Genomic DNA, 21,185 nt, shown 5'->3' with positions numbered 1-21,185 from the left:
CACGGCACGTTTATAACACTGACAAATACTTGTTCTGTGGGTGTGATACCAGTTTTATCAAGCTTGTGTGTATGGCCGTGTATATACATACAAATTGTTTTTAAAAAAAATATTATTTTGTAAAGTTCTTAGGTATCGGCAATCGTTTGATCATGCTTAGGCGTCAGTCAAAGACGCAACACGTATTGGTTACTTTTACGTCATGACGTCCTTCCTCCTTCCTTTCCTCCTTTATCGGCGAGGTAAGAACATGGCGCGTACTGTTCTTGAGCGTTTTAATCAAGTGCAATCTGCACAAATTTCATATCTGTTGAATTTGCCCAGTATCTCATGGGGTTGTTCACATGTTCATAAAAATATATGTGGCTGTATTTGTGTTAAATGATCTGATGACATTTGATAATCGCAGTCCGGCCGATCAGTGTTTATGTGTTAGCATGAACTTTTAGGCCGAACCAAGCACGTCATTCATTCATTACTAAAATATTAAAGTAGGATCTGCCTCGACACGTAAGAAAACGTGAAAACAAAGCCCCAAATGTCGTTTTAAGCTACACATACACTAGTTTCTGATACGACTTTACGAAGTCAGAAATGCCGGGTTTGATGTAACGTTAGACTGCAACTGTGGTGTTTATTGCTATTAACACGAAACAGGTAACGTTAAATTATGACTGCGTAAATACATGTTCAGAAACAAATGCTGTTGCCTTTTTTTTGTCAGAATGAAGACCATTCTCAGTAACCAGACTGTGGACATCCCCGACAACGGTATGTCAAACTTGAGACGTCATGCTTTGAGGAGTCTGTCTTAACTATTGAGACGCGTGTATGGTCTAAATGTTTTGATGGACTTTTCATCAATCTTTTTCTTACAGTCGAGGTGATCCTCAAGGGCCGCACAGTTGTGGTGAAGGGACCCCGTGGTACCCTTCGCCGGGAGTTCAACCATATTAACCTCGAGCTCAGTCTGCTCGGCAAGAAACAGAAGAAGGTAGGCAGCCTCGAGATACACACTTGCATGAATAAATGGCTTGCAATCAATACATGGCTTTGTAACGTAAACGTTAATGTGTGTAGACTTAGTGGTTGTTTGTCTGTGTATGTTTCAGTTGCGTGTTGACAAGTGGTGGGGTAACAGGAAGGAGCTTGCCACAGTCCGCACCATCTGCAGTCATGTCCAGAACATGATCAAAGGCGTCACCCTGGTCAGTAAACGGCATTTAACACACAAATAGCCTGATCAAATACTTAAACATGCATGATGTATCAAGACTACTATGTGATAACTTACTTTTATTTTGCAGGGCTTCAGATACAAAATGCGATCTGTGTATGCCCATTTCCCCATTAACGTGGTAGTTCAGGAGACTGGCTCTCTGGTGGAGATCAGAAAATTCTTAGGGGAGAAGTACATCCGCCGTGTCCGCATGAGGGCAGGTATGTAGGCTTTTTGTCTGAACTATTTTGATTTTCACACATACTCTGTGTTGTATGGGGTGTGGATGCGGCGCAAGCCATTGTGCTTAAACACAACGTGCTGCAGTGCGCTTGTTATCCACGGCTTGTGTGTTGGGGATGGGCAATATGGCCCTAAAACTCTCACGGTGTTTTCTGGTATTTGTGACAGTAATGATACAAATGACGATATAACTATAACACCATCTTCCATCACTGTTTTTTGCTACAAGTGATAGTAGCTGCATGTAGTCTAGAGCCTCAGAAGCACAAACATTAATCAAAAAGTAAAACGTACCCTGAATCAAAAAGGCTCCTAAAATATACTTGCAGTATTTTTATTGTTGGGTGGAAACGATCGCATCACGCTGTCAATTACTCTCTTCTGAACTGTGTGAACCTTCTCTTCTCACAGAAACATATCTGTAGGACTCGAACAACAGAAAGAGAACAGAAAATGCGGATAAAAGAAATCTATTTAAATCATCATAAACGTATTTAAAATAACGTAATAACTCGCATTTTATACTGGATGTAAACAGGCAGCAGTGCGGTGCGTGCCGCGTCGCTATGAAAGCACATGTGGGCGCGAGCTGCACACGGGACGCTCAGTTCATGCATCCTGTATATAACAGGCAAGAAATTATATTAAACAATTTTTGCAATGCGCACGCGCGCATAACATCTAACGAATGTTTAAATAAAGACTTTAGCCTAAACTAAATGTTGTTGATTATCAACAAATACTTAACAAATGTATTAAATAAAACGAAAGTGAAACTAAACATTAACTCTGATACATCTACAGTGCCATCCTTCACGAGAGTTAGAGCTCCTCTTTTAGAGCAAACTCAGTGTTTCCCCTAGGTTTACTGCTTTGGAGGGGGATGTGGTCTCTATATTTTTTTGCCGCGGAGGTCCGGACAATGCTTTTTTATAAATAATATTTAATCAATCAATCTAATGTTTTATCAGGCCATTTATATTATATTCTGATAGCCACAGTTAGGCCTGGTAACTGATCAAATTTGTAGGCTATGGTGCTGAAGCGAAGTCCTAGTAGTCTTTTTGAATATTTAAAAAACAACTGAAATGAATTTATCATGAGAAGTACTTACAAAGTTACTAACAAGTAGCCATTCATACTACTGATTCTAAATAATCTTTCTGATGAAAACATGAATGGATTAGGATACTTGAGTCACTTTTATAAAAATGCTTTAGAAAGAAACATTACCCATGTACGTCTTCAGACAAAACAATGGCACTGACATATTTTACAACAGCTGACACAGCTCAAACATTCATTTAAGTCTGGGACTAGACATGTGCCCGGTTAACCGCGGTTACCACCAAATCCTGCTGAAACCGAGCTGGCTGCGATAATGCAAGGTATCGTTTATTTTATTTATGCGTAGCTTGTCTGTGAAGCACGGCTCTGGGATCAGTAGGAAATGCTGATCGATCTAAAAGCAGTGCGAGTTTGAGTAGCTTATAACGTGCATTTAAAAAAGCAACACCCATCAAACATGATCATTATAAATATACTTTATTATCATAAAAATACCTGAGGAGGCTTGAGGATCGGTGATAAAAACATGTCCTTAGGCATTTCCTAGAACTACATGTGTTATGGTCTTCTTCTGCAGTGCGTATTTGGAGTTTCTGCACGAGAGCACCCTCTGGCTTTCAGATGCAGCAGAATTTTACCGTATTTCACTCACAAGTTGTGCATAAATCACGTGATATATATTTTCGGTTAACTGGGCATATGTCTATCTGGGACTAGCCTAAAAGGAGAGGTTTCGTTCTACTTTTACACAAATGTAATATAAATCTTAGGGGTCCACAGAATGTGTCTGTGAAGTTTCACCTCAAAATACACCGCAGATCTTTTATTATATCATGCCCTAATTGCCCAGTTTTGCATATGTGGAGAAACGCGCTGTTTTGGTGTGTCTCTATAAGTGCAAATGAGCTGCTAGTCTCCACCCCCTTTTCAACAGATAACACAGCCAGGGGCAGGCTGTGAGCCTGTGCTTCCATCGACAAAAGAAGGGTTACATAAAGCGAATGAGAAACGCTGTTTCCGTCTTTAAACATCAAACACATTGTTTTCTAAAAGCGAACAGACTCCTAATAAAGGCATCATGTTTTCTACATGCGAAATTACACATGACAAACCGGTCGCGTATTTACAAACCGTAACACTGCTTTCTATAAGTGAAAGTACCCATGACAGACCCATCGCGTGTTTACAGACCATACACACTGCTTTCTATAAGTGAAGATACTCGAGACAAACGCATCGCCTGTTTACAGACAATACACACTGCTTTCTATAAGTGAAGATACTCGAGACAGACCCATCGCGTGTTTACAGACCATACACACTGCTTTCTATAAGTGAAGATACTCGAGACAAACGCATCGCGTTTTCTCTAAGTGAAAATAACGTTACACAGGACAATCCCGTTGCGTGTTTACAAGCCACACACATTGCTTTCTTTGCGTGAAAGGACAAACGTTTCACAATGATGTTTTCCCTACTTTTAAGTTGCCCTGAGGTCTTAAAAAATAACGGTAGTTACAATGTCTTTATTTGCAGCTTTGCCTCGTTCAGTATGGAGGATTTCCATTGAAAACAAAATAAATCCATTGCTCTCCTGTCAGGCTGGGAACAGTGTTCTGTGCTGCTCTGTGCAGCCAACAACAGAACACTTAGCATGCTTTGCTTACTTTTGCCATGGTGTCGAAACTAATTCACATATGTCGCTTGTGAAGACTAATTCCTACCGTGGGGAGAATTTATACCGGTATATCGCAAACGATATAATATCGCCCATCCCTATTGTGTGCCACAAATTCAACAATGGTCACTTGATCATCACTTTTTGTGATGAAACCTCTCCTCCACACACAACCAGAGTAGTTGTAAAGGCCACTGCAAAGCTGATAATGTGGTGTTCTGGCATTTGTAATGATGGATTTGATCCCAGCTTGTTTTTTAGTCACAGAAATGTGGGAATTTTTGTTTTTTAAGGTGTATCGTGTGCAGTGTCTTCTGCTCAGAAAGACGAGCTGGTTCTGGAGGGTAATGATATTGAGCTGGTGTCAAATTCAGGTAAGCATTGTGTACTAATGACTACTCATGAGGATTTTTAGCTGGATCTAACATTTTTTTAAATCCTATGTGTCACTTGTCAAAGTAAAAACCGGAATTTTTTTTGTGAGTAGAATTTACTGAGTGGTCCCATTTTTTGTGTGTTCAAGTTAAATTCAGGTATTAAGCGTCTTGTGAATGCTAATGCCATTTTTATCTCAAGTCTCCCTGGTTCTAATGTCTGTAAGATTTTGATTGCTGAAACCCACAACCCCCCCCCAAAGCCTAAACCTTGCATCCCCCAGCACCTATTCTGCACTAGACCGGAACATCCATGTCTTGTTGTATGGTCATTCAACAGAGGTGCTGTGAAATGTCTATTTTTAGGTTTCTCCACATTTTAGCTCTCGAGTCTGGTAGTTAGGGCTGTCACGATTATGAAATTTGGCTGACGATTAATTGTCTAATAAATCATTGCGATTATGACGATTAATTGTCTGTTTTAGTGCTTTGACTTTTAACTCTCATACATTTTTTATTCAGTTTTGAAACGACCATATTGTTCTGAATCTAAAGACTATGCTCTTTTTCTTGGAAATACATAGGAAAAAATTGGGTCATCATACTTAAGGTTAAGGCTTTTACCTGTCCATAATACAACCGCCAAATACTTGTAAATGAAGTAAATTGATCAGGTGTGAATTGAAGCCACCATTAAAATGCTATGTCATAGAAAAGCTTCTAGTCTGTTTTTTTCTCACTTGCAAAACGACAATAAAAGTTTACTTCTATGTTAATGAGATTTTGGTAGACTGGTTTTCACACTGAACTAATATTAAATTGTATAATAAGTGATTGTGTAGTGGTGGTACATTTTACAAGTATTACCATGCATTAGTTACAATATATACACTAAAATATGCAATATGCAGATGCACTACAGCTCCCCCTAGTCTCTTCTATAGAGATGTGCAATAATTGCGATGATCTGAAACCATCGCGATGAGGTCAAACAATCGCGATGAGACGATTATTTAATAATCGTGACAGCCCTACTGGTAGTCCTACCTTTTGGCTGCATAACCTGGGTTCTTGCATACGAGTGTGATTGGTTGGACAGTCCTGCTGTGACTGCAATGTATGTGAGGTGTTAGTTTGAGGGAGAGACTGGCATGGAGTATGGGAGGTGTGCTTGAGACTAGCTTTGAGCATGTAAGTTGTTTGTGTGCGTGTTTGCACATTCCTCACCTTCCCAGCATTTATACTTCCAGCGGCCCTCATCCAGCAGGCCACCACAGTGAAAAATAAGGATATCAGAAAATTCCTGGATGGTATTTACGTGTCTGAGAAGGGAACTGTTGTGGAGTCGGACGAGTAGAGAGCAAGTGAGGTTAGAACGAGACCGTCGCTCGTGCTCCGGAGCCGCCGCCCCTCGCCTTCTATCTTATGTGCACCAACTTTTCCTGCTTTTTGTCATTGAACCTGTCTGTCATTTCCATTTCTTTTCACGCCCACTGATACATTTGATTGATAAAGCATTTTTGTGAAAGTGCCAAAACAATGCAGGATCTTCTCGGGCACCATCTCCTTCACGAGCATCTCATTGTGCTTTTACAACATTTCGTCTTTATAAGGGTTGATTGCACGGTCACGTACTGGAAGCATGACAACACTAACAAAGCTTCTTTTTTCTAAGTTCACAGCTATAACCACTGACTTGGTGTGCATGATACATGACTGGTTTGTGATGTACAGCTCAGCACATGAGTTGTATTCTCGGGTGCAACACAGAACAAAAATCACCATGCACGCTTTTGTATTTACACTTTCTTTGTACTCTCCATCAGCTGCTCTGATCCAGCAGGCTACCACTGTGAGGAAGAAGGATATCCGGAAGTTTCTGGATGGGATTTATGTCAGCGAGAAGGGCACAGCGGTGGAACAGCAGGAGGACAAAATTAGTCTGTAAAATCTGTCAATAAAGACCAACTCCTTTTTCAACCACAAAAAATTGTCTTGAGTTTTATTTTAAGTAGCTTAATTGTTATAAATAAAATACATTAGTTAATTTTAAACTTAATGGGGCAAAGAGTAAGTATGTAGAATGTGGGGTGCTTGTATTTATGTCCCAGCTTGGACTTGGGCATATGGGTTCTGTGTATTTTTCAACTATTAATGTATTCTGTACCTTATCTGCTACCACATTATTATCCAATAGGGTTGTATAATTGGATGTGCATAATTGAACACAATTCAGATACAAGAAAATGACTGTGCCCTGTGTTGCTAATTGTTGAAGAATAACCTTTAGATTTAACTGAGGCTTTGTAAGATAATTACATGAAACACTGCTGCGCTATTAGGCAGGTTAACCAAGTTTTTTCCAAATAATTTTTTAGTGGTTTCAAAATAGTTACTGTTGTCTGTCACCTAAACATTAAACTGAGCTTCATTTGTGGTGTATTTTAAACTCTTAATACTTAACAAATAAATTGCAGAATTTAGCAAACGGATGGACAGTACCATTATGCTCTAATATTAATGACGTCTTTATAGAATTTAGGCTACAGAGACTACTATCTGCAGCTGGAAAATTATTGTAATTGTGATTATTGTTTAGCTAGATACTTTGTTTTCTATGTACAACTTAATATGTATACTTGACGAGCCTAATTTGTTAATATTTTAGGAATATAAGAATATTTTATAACTAGACATTGAACAAGTTTTACAGTCATGTAACCAACAGTAATGAATCCTGAATACAGTAGGAGGTTATAACTAAACTAACAGTATTTGATGTGACCATCAGCTTGTGGTAAATACTGTAGTGCATCTCATGCACTGCTTGCAGCACATTTGCCTGTTTTTGCTTTAAGATGTTACCCCCTCTCACAAATGCATATGCAAGTTCTTGACCCTGGAAATCACTGGTCGGTCACTGATCAACATCTGTTCAATCTTGCAATAATATATTTCACACGACAAGATATCCTTATACAAAATAATGCATGCACAATTATTTGTTTTCTTAATGTCTTACAGTCCACAACAGTATTGCAATACAGCTAGGAGAGTAATGTTACTAACAAAAACATCTAATAAAATAATTATTGCATTGTACAGTGTAAAATGCCTATTCTCTATAAACATAAGTTAACGAATCAAAGGGAATCATTTGGTATTTCACTCTCTGATCCACGGAGCTCACTCGCTCGCACACCATTCGTGCGTCATCACGATGCGCCTAAGCTCAGTATCATTGGCGCCAAAGAAGACTGGAGAAGCACCACTGTCCCGAAATTTGTCCAAAAATAAAGATATTGACACATGCTTAGAAATGGTGAGTCCCATCATGAATGCGCAATGTATACAAATGATGACACAATAAACGCAAAGCGCAATAGAGTTGATCAGGGTGTTTAACGTTAGCTAAAACAAGAGCGCAGTTAGCTTAACTCTGCAACATTTACATGCATGGTGTCAACAAGTGCATTATATCACCTTAAACTGCCTTTATTGGCTTTCGTGTATTTTGTTTACACTTGAAAGTCTTGACTTAACGATTTATTGTATCGTATTTATTTGATAGTTTACATCATGTCACCTATGGAGAAAGTTTCTAAAGTAATTTAGCGAGTAAATGTATTTTAAATCCAAACGCAATGCAGTTTTACTTTATAACGGTGCATGTCCGATGTTTTGGTAAACTATAACAAGCCCCGTCATTGTGTTTGTTGTCAACTGTAAAATGTAAACACTACATTAGTTATGGTACATTTATACGACACGTATTTTATACTTGAATAAATCTGTAATTATCTGTAATCCGAATGTAATCGTTTCAGGACATCCGGAGGTTTTTTGCGCCCACCAAACTTGCAGCGCCAAAACCTTTAAACGGAAGCAGCGGCACCGATGAAGAGCCGAAGAAGAAACAAAAATCAAAGACCAAGGTAGAAACAAATGCATTTCTGTATGTTTCCCTTTTATATCACACATCTTACAAAACCCCAGAATGTGTTCAAAGGTATTCTTGTACAAAATTCTCATACTATGTATACAATGACAGCTATTTCTTTCTCACACTCTCATCCTACTGGATCACTATCAGTCGCACACTTGCAATATTATAATCTGTCTCACTCTTTCTTTTTATTCTCTTTAAGGTCAAAAGTCCTAAAGCTGATGAGAAACCCACTGGAAAACGAAAGAAAAGAGCCATTATCGATTCAGGTACATGCACAACATTTATCAAATGTTCTTTTATTTGTTATATGCTGTTCATTTGAATCACTGACTACAAAATGGATGCTGTTAAAATACTTTAAACAGTTTATGAATCTCTCACTCCTGATTTTTTCTGCTTATTTTAGACTCTGATGAAGACAAGAAAGAGAGGAAGACCAAGAAAAGCTCTAAAGAGGTTTCTGCTCCACCAGAAAAGAAACATCCAGTTACTTATGTGTCTGATTCTGGTGAGATGTGATAAACAATAACTTGAAATTAAGTTTTTGTCTCATGATTACTATATTATCATGCTGAGATTGTAGGTTATTTATTTAATACATGCCGTTGTGAAATATTCATTTAATATGTGCCCCTACTTTCATCCTCATTTTTTACAGATTCAGATGATTCATTTTTGTCTCTGAAAAAGTCCTCGAAACCCAAACAAAATGGTACGGCTAAGAGCAAAAAGGAATCGGACTCAGGAAAAACAAAAGAGGTCAAGGCATCTTCTGCATCGTCTAAATCTCCGGGGAAATCCCCGACTGCCACCGTGAAGGCAGGGTTGAAGAGTTCTCAGCCCACCATCTCCCCAAAGACAGGACCGACCCTGCCTAAACAGACACTCACCTCAGTAATGGACTTTTTTGGGAGCTCAAGTGTTCAGAGGTCGGACAAGAAAATGGTGGCCAGCGCCAAGAGGAAAGCTGTGAGTAGATGGAATGAAAAAAAGTGCTACATAAAAAGCATAGAAATATTCTTATTAGTGTTGTGTAATCTAGGCCACACAAGATGCTGAAGGCTCGCTCAGTGATGAAGCCATTGCAAGAGAACTTCAGATGGATGAAGATATGGATGTAAGTTCAGGACATATTTACTGTGTTTACATGCACATGTATGTTCTTATATTAATCAGAAATTTGGTCATATTATGAATATGTATTCTTCATAAAAAGATGCTATTGCCATAGAGTGAACAATCACACCAAAATGTTATTCGGCTATGTACATAACCAGTATGTGTATTCATGTTAGAAGGAGAAGCAGATTCATGATGATGAGGAATTTGCAAGAACATTAGCTATGCTTGATGAAGCCCCCTTAGCAAAAAAGGTGAGAATGTGTGTGTAGATTCTTATAACAGATTTAAACATGAATGCACTATTAACACTTTAAGAAACCCAGGTGTCTCATTTCTGTTTATTACATTTCTCTTTGTTTCTCAGGCTCGTGTTGATTCAGTCTCCCCCTCCAAGAGCAGCTCTCAGCAAAATTCCTCAGACACCAAAGCCAAGATAAAGAAGCCATCTCCTAAAAAAAGCCCTGTCAAGACTAGCTCCAAACTGGCTCAAATGAAAAGACGACAAGAAGAAGAGCATGAGGAGAAGAAAAAAGGCAAAGGCGAAAAGCAGATTAAGATCTCCCCGAAGAAAGAGTTCATCTCACCGTATAGCTCAGAACGGGCAGCCACTCCCAGAATTGGAAGTGCTTCAGAGGGAACGACAAAATCAAAAAGTTTTTCCACGCGTAAAGGAGATGCACCTAGTAAAACCTCACCAACAAAACCAGAGGTAAGTTTGTCTGCAACCAAGGTTATTTTAGTTTTAAATTAAAACTTATCAAATAAAATATTGACCAAAAATGTATTGGGAAAACTTAAACTACGTGAAAAATGTCGCCTCAGAAATAAACAGAAATAAATTTAAGGCACCAAGATTGTAATAAACAAAAACTAAAATAACAATAAATTAGTCTTATTTAGCAACATAAAATATAAACAAATAAATAATAAAAAGAAAAAAACATATAAAAAATAGCTAAAAATGTAACTAAATTAACATAAAAACTACAAAGCTAAAAACAAAATGCTAATTTAAAATATTAACTAACTTAAATAAAACTAACAACAAAACTAATTACTCTGTAATACCTTCAAATTTGTTCAAACCGTTAATACATTTCCTGATTTATAACATTTGTTTTAAATCATCTTTAAAGGGGTCATATGGCGCGAACACATGTTTTTCTGTGTCTTTGGTGTGTTATGAGTTGCCCATGCATGTATTAGACACGTAAAATTGCAAAAATGAAAGTGTCGGAACAAAAGATGCATTCTATCTAAAAGCGAATGCTCACCCAGACCTGCCTGAAACGCCTCGTGTAACCACACCCCACAAATCTACGTCAGTTCGTAGTGTATGAGTTGACTAAGACCGCCCAAATGTATACGCAAGTAAGGTGGGCGTACCTGTCAGCACAATTGCTTTGGAACCTGATGTTCCAAATATGGTAAGAGGCGTTACATTTCCGTCACACGCTTGCAGTATTCGACCAATCACTACGCACTGGTTAACTGGCCAATCATAGCACACCTCGCTTTTCTAAGCAATGAGCTTTGTAATAAATCTGCGCGTTTCAGAGAGGCGGGGCAAAGAGGAGATACAAACATGCACCGTATGTGGAAAATACAGCGTTTTTGAACCTTAAATCGTGTATACACATTGCATTACATCTAAAACAAACAATAATATTCGTTTTAGCCGTGTCATATGACCCCTTTAAGCTGTTTTTATTTATAAGCATCAAAGCACAATACATTTGAAAAGTAATTCAAAATTTGCGATTTTTAGCCTTTAGTGAGAAAACCAAAGCCTTCTACCTGTTTCTTTTCAGAATACAAGTCCTGAAGACCTAGAGAAGAAACGGGCAAACACATCGGCCTACCGAAGCTATCTGAACAGAGATGGCCCACGGTCACTGGGCTCTAAAGAGATACCACAGGTCAACACACACACAATCATACAATCAAACATGTCTTGAAGTCCTTAATAAAGTCTTGACTCAATGTTCTTTGTTTGTTTGTTAGGGAGCAGAGAAATGTCTGGAGGGCTGTGTGTTTGTGTTGACGGGCGTGTTAGAGTCTATGGAAAGGGATGATGCTAAGTCGCTAATAGAGCGTTACGGCGGGAAGGTCACAGGAAACGTCAGCCGCAAAACCACTTACCTTGTTCTGGGACGAGACAGTGGAGCCTCAAAAACAGAGAAGGTCCTAGTTTTAAGTCATGCATGTCTGATTCAATAGTTTCATCTGTCCAAACTGTTCATCTTTTTATTTAAACTTCCATAGATTTCTGTTTTATTTGCTGTTCGAAAGTTTTAATGTAGTTTTAGTAACTTCTGAGGTAATACGTTATTATAACTTTAATGTCTACCTCAGGCGGAGAGTTTTGGCACTAAGATCATTAATGAAGATGAGTTGCTGGAGCTCATAAGAACCAAACCAGGCAAAAAGTCGAAGTATGAAATTGCAGCGAAGGCCGAGGTGAGAAAGACCTGATCTTACACACACTGCTGACACTGGGGGTGTAAAATATATTTTCATTTCGGAATTTATATTCTTCCTCATGGAACATTTGGGGAATAAATTTGGTCATTAAAAATGTGTTGAGTAGGTGTTAAAAAATAGTATAGAAGATTTTTGGTCTTTTCGTCCTTAAACTAAAACAATGCCACTAGTAATACATGTTTATATGAACTTCTACTATTATTTTCATCCTTGCTGTGAACCGACATTTAGCAGACACTGAATAGCCAACAAGTCACATGTTAAACATTTTCAACAATAGACAATCAATTTATTTTCTATATTTCAGAGTAAATCTGCTACAGCAAAGACCCCGAATTCTAGAGGCAAACGCACTCCTCCAGCCAAGAAGGCCACGCCACAAGGGCCCAGCCCCAACAAGAGAAGAAGCCCTTCAGCTTGGAAATCTAATTCTGGCTCTAAAACATCTGTGGCCTCTCGCTCAAGTTCAGACGTCAAAAAAAGTTTGAGTTACGATCAGACTAAGACAACATCATCCGCATCTCACTCCACCCCAGAAAGTGATGGAAACAGCCTGTTGTGGGTGGATAAATATCGTCCCCGCAGTCTGAAGAATCTGATCGGGCAGCAGGGGGATCAGAGCTGTGCGAACAAACTTATACGATGGTTACAGAAGTGGCACAGACATCACGGTGGCAATGGAAAAGCACCACGTTAGTATTTAATATCATTTGTTTTTTCTGTTTATATAACAGTGGATATGTATGGCATGACACTATTTAAAATACATATAATACCAAAATTTTTCCTATTATATACTGTGTAGTATGGCACTTTGGAGGCCAACATTTCCTTTAATGCTGTTTTCACACCAAACACAAATTAAGCGATTTGCGCAAGTAAATTACATACAAAGTCAATGCAAAGATGCGAATAGACGCAAACTAATGCTGTGTTCACACCAAACGCGAATTAAGCAATTTGCGCAAGTAAATTACACACAAAGTCAATGCAGCAGGCGATGCGAATGGCGCAACGCGATTGACGCATCGCCTGCTGCGAATCTTCTGAGCAAGTTGAAAAAGCGAAGAGCTCATTGACACCTACTGGATGATGGGTCCGGACGCGAAAAGACGCTCCCCGTCACGTGATGTTCACTCACAAAACTTTTCCTGCGAGTAATAAAGAGCATAGAATGCGATTGTTCACGTTTGGTGTGAACACAGCATAGTACAACTAACGAACAATCGTGTTCCTCGCTCTTTATTACTTGCAGGAAAAGTTTGTTATTTTCGCGTGAATGATGTGAAAAACATCACGCGACGGGCAGTGTCTTCACGCATCCGGACCTGTCAAACAGTAGGTGTCAATGAGCTCTTCGCTCGAATTTCTCGCTTGTTGAAATTTTCAACTTGCGCTTATGACGCGATTAACGGGCACGTTCGCTGGAATCGCACCGAGTGAGGCGAATGACGTGGATTGGGCGGCGTCATTGCCGTCCCGTGATGTTTTTCGCATCACTTTTATTTTTTCAGTTTTTGCGAAATAACAAACTTCCCGCGAGTAATAAAGAGCAAGGACCGCGATTGTTCGCATTTGGTGTGAACACAGCATTACTCTCTTGTTGGTTTGTCTCTCTTACACACATTTTTTTCGTGCATAGCGGTCAAGTTTAGTAAGTTTGGGAGCAAAGATGATGGATCCGGGTTCAAAGCTGCTCTGTTGTCTGGACCTCCTGGTGTCGGGAAGACCACTACCGCTGCTCTCGTCTGTGAGGTCAGTTCCTTCTTAACGTTTCCTTGACCACTTCCAAAAACATCTGTGTAAGCATTCAAAAGCGTTCAGTGATCAAGTCATTAGTGAATTATAAACACTGCGTGTCTGCATTCAATGTGTCGACGCTTAGATTAACACATTAATCGAGTGCCACGTGTGTTTGTAGGAGTTGGGTTACAGCTACGTGGAGATGAATGCCAGTTGCACCCGCAGCAAGAACAGCTTAAAACAAGTGATTGCCGAATCACTCAACAACACCAGCATTAAGAACTTCTACACCGGTGATTATCTCTTTTTACAGCTAATTCATCTGGTAGAGTGTACTAGTGTCTGTGGAATAACTTGTTAAAGCTAATGTAGCATTAACAGTGTGTTCTGACCGTAGCCAATGAGCTTATAGACATACTTGATTGGGCTGTGATTGTAATGTAAACGCTGTGTGTACGTGTTGAATGGCGTCAGGTGCATCAAAGACAGTGAGCAGTAAACACGTCCTCATAATGGACGAGGTGGACGGGATGGCAGGAAATGAAGACAGAGGGGGAATACAGGTACACATGCACATTGACACGGACTTACTTTCAGTTGCAGTCTCTCTCTCTCCCAGAGGTGGTGCTCAAAGAGCAAAAGTGGAAAAGACATATTAAAAAAGGCATATCGGCTTATTACATAGTGAATAGTGTGTGGTTTCTATTGTATAATGCCCTTTAATTTAAAAGGCATTATTATGAGAGGCAGTGCTGTGAATAAATTTATTACATTTTATATTTATGCATTTGGCAGATGGTTTTATCAATAACTAGTGTTCAGTTATCATCACAGATATTTAGTTATTTAGCCTTATCCAATTTTAAGAAAAATACATAAGGGGTCCTATTAAAAAAAATCTATAAACAAATGTCTAAACCTCATACTGAAAGGATGGCCAGGTCAAACACATAATTTTACAACGCACTATTCTTTGCAGTAAGCCCTGCTTACTTCCTTTAGGAAATAGTAGTAGTAGTGATATATAATAAATATTATAAAGCCATTGATTTCAGTGTTTAGGTAGCTTTGACTGTTATGCTTTGACATTTGAACCACACAGGAGATGATTGGTCTGATAAAGCAGTCGAAGATTCCCATCATCTGCATGTGTAATGACCGGAATCATCAGAAGATCCGCTCGCTGGCCAACTACTGCTACGACCTGCGCTTTCAGAGACCCCGTGTGGAGCAGATTAAGGTGCTGACTTGCTTTTGAAATGATGATCAGATTTAGGGCTGTCAAACGATTAATCGCATCCAGAATAAAAGTTTGTGTTTACATAATATATGTCTGTGTACTGTGCATATTAATTTTGTATTTATAAACACATACAGTGAGGGAAATAATGATTTGATCCCCTGCTGATTTTGTAAGTTTGCCTGCTTACAAAGAAATGAAGGGTCTATAATTTTTATGGTGGGTTTATTTTAACTGATAGAGACAGAATATTTAAAATCATGGGGAAAAAATGATATATAAAGGTTATAAATTGATTTGCATTTCAGTCAGTGAAATAAGTATTTGATCCCCGAGAAAAAATAACTTTGTACTTGGTGGACAAACCCTTGTTGGCAAGCACAGAGGTCAGACATTTCTGATAGTTGGTCACCAGGTTTGCACATGTGTCAGGATACATTTACTCCACTCCTCTGTAAATCTTTAAGGGTTCTTGGCTGTCGCTCAGCAAATTGGAGTTTTAGCCTCCTTCACAGATTTTCTATAGGACTAGGGTCTAGAAACTGACTTTAATGTGCTTCTCCTTAAGCCACTCTTTGGTTGTCTTGGCAATATGTTTTGGGTCTTTGTCATGTTAAGGGCACATCCACGACCCATCTTCAGTGATCTAGTTAAGGGGAGGAGGTTCTCGTCCAAGATTTTACGGTACATGGGCCGTCCCTCAGCCCCTCAATGCGGTGAAGTCATCCTGTACCCGTAGCAGAGATAAAGCCCTAAAGCATAATGTTTCCAACACTGTGCTTCTCTGTAGGGATGGTGATCTTGGGGTCATAGTCAGCATTTCTCTCCACCAAAAACAGGAGTCAATTTTGGTCTCACAGCAATGCCAGCACTTTCATAGTCAAACTTCAGACGAGCCAGGCGGGCCTTCTTGGGCAGGAGGACCTTGCGGGTGCTTCAGGAACTCAGTCTATTGTGGCATAGCGTGTTACCAATGGTTTGCTTACTAACTGTGGTCCCAACTGTCTTGAAATCATTAACAAGCTTCTTCTGTGTAGTTCTGGGCTGATCTTTAACCTTTCTCATGATCATCTTTACTCCATTGTGGAAATCTTGCAGGGAGCTCCAGACCAAGGGCAATTGATAGTTATTTAGTATTTCTTCTATTTCCAAATAATCACACCAACAGTAGTATCCTTCTCACCAAGATTCTGTCTGTAGCCTATTCAAGGTTTGTGCAGGTCTACAATCTTGTCCCTAACATCCTTTAAAACCTATTTGGTCTGGACCATGGTGGTGGAGAGGTTGAAATGGAAGATACAGATTCTGTTGGCATCTTTTATATACATAACAAGCTGACTTAGGAGTACTTTCTTAAAGTGACAGGACTAATCTGTGGTCCATATAGGCACATAACCAATCTGTGGAGCCAGAATTCTTGCTGGTTGGTAAATACTTATTTCACTGACTGAAATGCAAATCAATTTATAACCTTTATATAACATTTTTTCCCCTGATTTTTTTAAAATATTCTGTCTCTATCAGTTAAAATAAACCCACCATAAAAATTATAGACCCTTCATTTCTTTGTAAGCAGGCATACTTACAAAATCAGCAGAGGATCAAATAATTATTTCCCTCACTGTATGCACACACATACATGTATACATATTTAAGAAATATTTACATGTATTTATTTACATTTACCAATAATTTAAATATTTACATTGTATTAGTTAAAACTAATAACAATATTTTTTACCAAATTTCAAAGCAAAATATAGTTTCTATTTTCATTTATTTGCAGAAAATGAAAACTGGAGAAACAGGTCGAAATTCTCTTTATTTTTTTCAGACCTCAAATACAGCAAAGAAAACATGTTCATATTCACTTTTAAGCTATATTCAGGAAAGGTTCAAATATCTATATATATTTTTATCACAGTTTTCATGTGTCTTGTCAGACTGTCAGTCTTTCACATTGCTTTTGGATGACTTTGTCACTCGTGAGGTTTGATTTAGTTGAAATTCAACAAACCCTGTACTGGAATGGCCACAATACATCTAGAAATGCTGATTTGAAATGAACATTTTATTTTTTTCTGTGGCTGTATGTTAGCAGTTTACATTGTCTGGTGGGCAGGAATACTATTGTTTTATGTAATGTAAATGCAGTAGGCGCTTTTGTAAAAATGCTTCAATATATGTTTTTAATCTAATATTAAATGTTGCATTCCAAACTATTTATTACATTACAAAAAGCTGAACTGAGACAGCAACATTTTTAGATGTTATAGACCGTTTCATCGGACGCAGCATTCAATTCCATAGAACAGTAACGATTCCATTTTTAGTAAAAGTAAGAACATCTGACATTGAATAGAGGAGTTAAGATGGTCATAATAATAATATTTCATTTGAGATTTTAAGTAGTGTAGAACCCTGAATAATTTTTAACAAAAAGTTTTTAATTTGATTTAATATTATTTTTATTGTTAAGAATGTTACATTTTCCTTACTGTTCTTTCAGGCGGCAGTGATGTCTATAGCTTTCAAAGAGGGGCTGAAGATCCCACCCCCAGCAGTTAATGAAATCATCCTGGCTTCCAATCAGGATATTCGACAGGTATGATGTCAACAAACAACTGATTTAAGATAAAATGCTATTACTTTTATAATTAATTATTTTTTATCACTTATCTGCTTATAGTGCATGTGCTGTGTGCTTAATGTCTTTAACATGGCCACATTATCACTGTATTTCTGTTTCATAGGTGCTGCATAACCTGAGCATGTGGTCGGCTAAAGATAAAGTCATGACCTATGACCAGGCCAAAGCTGATGCTAATAATGCTAAGAAGGACATGAAACTGGTATAGACACACACTGTTAAATGGGTGCCTTGATGACTCGACGCGTGTCTTAAATATAGATATAAGTATCTTTGTGTGTTAATGTGCACAGGGTCCGTTTGATGTGTGCCGGAAGGTATTCGCCTCGGGAGAAGAAACCGCCCACATGTCTTTGATTGACAAGTCAGACCTTTTCTTCCATGACTACTCATTAGCACCGCTTTTTGTACAAGAGAACTACATTCACGTCCGACCGGTGGCGGCAGGGTGAGTTATACACATAAATGCAGAAACCCAATCATGTATAGGCAGTTATAAGAAAGTGCTAATTTTAGCAGACTTTCATAAGAGTTTAGAAAGAGGGATGTAGACGAGAGTGTATGGATATAATGAGTTTTTTGTATTTTTGCATGTTAGGGGAAATCTAAAGAATCATTTGGTGTTGTTGAGTAAAGCAGCAGACAGTATTTGTGATGGAGATCTAGTGGACAAACAGATCCGCTCCAGACAAACCTGGTCTCTGCTTCCCACACAGGTAACATGCACTGCAACTGTACGTATTATCATTGCTGATGCAATGATATTATTTAAATAATGTCAACACTACATTTTTTTACTAAAATAAAAACTTTAAAAACGTTTCAGTTCATTAAAATCAAATAAAATATCAGCCTAAAAATAATTGAAAAACTGAAACTAGTTGAAAATTTGAAGTGTTGCATCAGAAATGAACTGAAATATGTTTAAAGCACAAAAATTATAATAATAAACAAAAACTAATATGTATGTAAATCTTATATAGTAGCATAAAACAAAATAACAAAAAAAATGTAACTAAAATTAACATAAAAACGAAAAATCTAAAAATGAAAGCTAATTTAAAATAGTAATAAAACTATGATAACTCTGACGAAAACAGTTGGCACGAGGAGCTCGCATAATTCCACAAATGTGAAAAGCTTTCTTTCTGCAAAGGTCACTTTAAAGGCTGTGTTTTAGAGAAACATAACCTTCCATGTGTTTTACATTAAGAAAGGAACGGAGCTAAATTCAATCTATACGCCTACAAAAACTATAACAACAATTATTTTTCCTAGTCGCCAATGCTTTAGCCCAGCTCTCATTTATATGAACAGATGAAATATCACCAAATTAACTCCCGTGCGGAACAAAAACATCGTATTTTGTCATTTGTTATGTGAACTAAAATACGCCCTTTACTGAATTAGCTTTTATTGCAGCATTGATTTGTACAAAAATGGCTTGACGTGGGGACGTAGGTTGTGTAGTTTTGCATAGGTCTGTGTAATACATCTGTGTATTTATTTTCAGGCGATCTATGCCAGCGTGTTGCCAGGGGAACTGATGCGGGGATATATGAGTCAGTTTCCAACTTTTCCCAGCTGGTTGGGCAAGTTCTCATCGACTGGCAGATACAGTCGCACCATACAGGAGCTTGCTTCACACACAAGTCTAAAGTAAAAGAACACACGCGCACACACACTCTTTTCTCCATATCTTTAGCAGGAAGTTCTTAAACAAGTTTTTGCTTCCATAAAATCACATCTGCAACATTTCTAATTTCCAGGACGCTAAGTAGTAAGGAAGCAATAAATCTGGATTATCTACCATATTTGCGCTCGGCAATATTGGAGCCACTTCAGTCCCAAGGCGCAGAGGGAGCCAATCAGAGCGTGAAGCTTATGGACGATTATGACATCATCAAAGAGGATGTTGATAACATGATGGAGATCAGCACATGGGGTGGACAGCCAGATCCTTACTCCAAACTAGATTCTAAGGTGTGTTTGTGTGTGTGTTTGCGAGTGATGTGTATTTTCAGAGCATATTGTAGACGTACCCCTCTAGGACACAAAACTGGTGGTCAGTTCATTGCTTTGACGGATGCCTGCTCAGTCCAAGTCAATTGTGTTGAAACTATAAAACATCTGGAGGTGTGTGGCACACTTTTCCCACATCAACTTGATTTTCTGCTATTTTTTGCCAGGTGAAAGCTGCGTTTACACGGGCATACAATAAGGAATCTCATCTAACCCCTTACTCCTTACACATTGTCAAGAAAAGCCGTAAAGGGGCCGTTGACCCTGAGCTCGTAGGAGAACTTGGCGGTGAATCTCAGGTCCAGGGAGAGGAAGAGGATGATGACGGACTCATCGCAGATGCCATGATCAAGGTAGATATCACAACCGAAATCCAAATTTATCTACACCTATAACTGATAAATAATAGTACACATACACTCATGTGGTCTCCTTACACATCAAATATTGTACAAGAATACGATACGAGTCTCTTAGAAGTGAAAAAATGTAATATTAAACAAGCACATAACAGTCCAAGTCCCAGTATCCACAGACGTTTTGCTGCATAGTATTAGATCAATATATTTAGTGGTTGTAACATGCATCAGTGATCACACAATCTCCGTCTTCGTATTCTTACAGCAGAAGAAAACCAAACCAGCGAAAAAAGATGCCAAGCAGGGGAAAGCAGGGGATTCTGGGAAGGGGAAAGGGAAGGGAAAGACCAGAGGAACATAAGAAGAACGAGAGAGACAAACCCTGCCCCTCTCTGATTTCGTACAGATGCGAGTGGGTGAAACAGGAATGACATCAGCTCTATAAACAGAAATCTGTGTCTGTGAGTCATACTTGTGCACTTCCTGAAAACCATCACTCAACTTAAGCTGCTGTGAGTAGAGCAGACACTGCAGGGACCAGGAGCGCATAGTTTTGTAACTGACGTTATTATGTAGTACACAATTCATCTAAAGGATCCACTGAGCACATGCATTATACTGTTAACACTTAATAGTACAGTCATCTCAATGGTATGTACAATATTAAGGGCACTTGCTACGGTTCCTCTCATGGAAGAAGATTGGAAAATACAAAAATGTCTGGATACAAAAAAGGATGCAGAGTTCCAACTCCGTGACCTCTTATGAACAAATTGTAAATAAATATCTGCCATATTAGCATTTTTCCTTTATTTTGGATACTTACAGATATATAAAAAAATCCTTTCGTAGTGTTTCAGCTTTTCTAGGGCAGCGCTTTTGAATACAGACTGATAGTGTGTATTACTAGCCTGAAGATTATTCTTCTGTAAATGTGTGCGGTTCAATGATTAAAATGAGGATTATGTCACCGTGATGTATTGTGTTTGGTTGTTGTAATTATCTCCATGGCTCAACCTACTTGATGATGCACA

The 21,185-nt window shown here is 38.5% G+C and overlaps 2 protein-coding genes across 5 annotated transcripts; both read left to right on the top strand.

Moving 5' to 3' along the window:
- Nucleotides 1-217: 217 nt before the first annotated feature.
- rpl9 (ribosomal protein L9) lies at nucleotides 218-6,572 on the top strand. 2 transcript variants are annotated; one of them, XM_057332569.1, is made up of 7 exons: nucleotides 218-242; nucleotides 725-771; nucleotides 879-994; nucleotides 1,113-1,208; nucleotides 1,308-1,440; nucleotides 4,502-4,582; nucleotides 6,409-6,572. In XM_057332569.1, the coding sequence occupies exons 2-7, from the start codon at nucleotides 726-728 to the stop codon at nucleotides 6,528-6,530; spliced, it is 594 nt and encodes a 197-aa protein (XP_057188552.1). In that variant the 5' UTR covers nucleotides 218-242; nucleotide 725; the 3' UTR covers nucleotides 6,531-6,572. The 2 variants fall into 2 exon arrangements, with proteins under 2 accessions (XP_057188552.1, XP_057188553.1); XM_057332570.1 differs by lacking the exon at nucleotides 218-242 and adding an exon at nucleotides 5,833-5,951.
- A 1,231-nt stretch (nucleotides 6,573-7,803) lies between these two features.
- Nucleotides 7,804-21,121, top strand: rfc1 (replication factor C (activator 1) 1). Of its 3 annotated transcripts, none has more exons than XM_057332407.1 (24): nucleotides 7,804-7,904; nucleotides 8,410-8,517; nucleotides 8,731-8,797; nucleotides 8,938-9,039; nucleotides 9,190-9,500; nucleotides 9,574-9,636; nucleotides 9,827-9,904; nucleotides 10,018-10,362; nucleotides 11,465-11,572; nucleotides 11,658-11,837; nucleotides 12,009-12,113; nucleotides 12,445-12,829; nucleotides 13,780-13,892; nucleotides 14,059-14,173; nucleotides 14,355-14,443; nucleotides 14,983-15,120; nucleotides 17,630-17,725; nucleotides 17,874-17,972; nucleotides 18,064-18,218; nucleotides 18,369-18,486; nucleotides 19,284-19,429; nucleotides 19,540-19,753; nucleotides 19,960-20,145; nucleotides 20,417-21,121. In XM_057332407.1, exons 1-24 carry the CDS (start codon nucleotides 7,902-7,904, stop codon nucleotides 20,510-20,512), a joined length of 3,420 nt encoding a protein of 1,139 aa, XP_057188390.1. In that variant the 5' UTR covers nucleotides 7,804-7,901; the 3' UTR covers nucleotides 20,513-21,121. The 3 variants fall into 3 exon arrangements, with proteins under 3 accessions (XP_057188390.1, XP_057188389.1, XP_057188388.1); XM_057332406.1 differs by having other exon boundaries at nucleotides 9,574-9,648; nucleotides 9,830-9,904; XM_057332405.1 differs by having other exon boundaries at nucleotides 9,574-9,648.
- The last annotated feature ends 64 nt before the right edge of the window (nucleotides 21,122-21,185 follow it).

Source organism: Triplophysa rosa, linkage group LG4 (genome assembly GCF_024868665.1).
Source record: "Triplophysa rosa linkage group LG4, Trosa_1v2, whole genome shotgun sequence".
Taxonomy (NCBI): domain Eukaryota; kingdom Metazoa; phylum Chordata; class Actinopteri; order Cypriniformes; family Nemacheilidae; genus Triplophysa; species Triplophysa rosa.
Note: the sequence above shows the minus strand (reverse complement) of the source record. Positions and strands in the feature narration are given on the sequence as shown.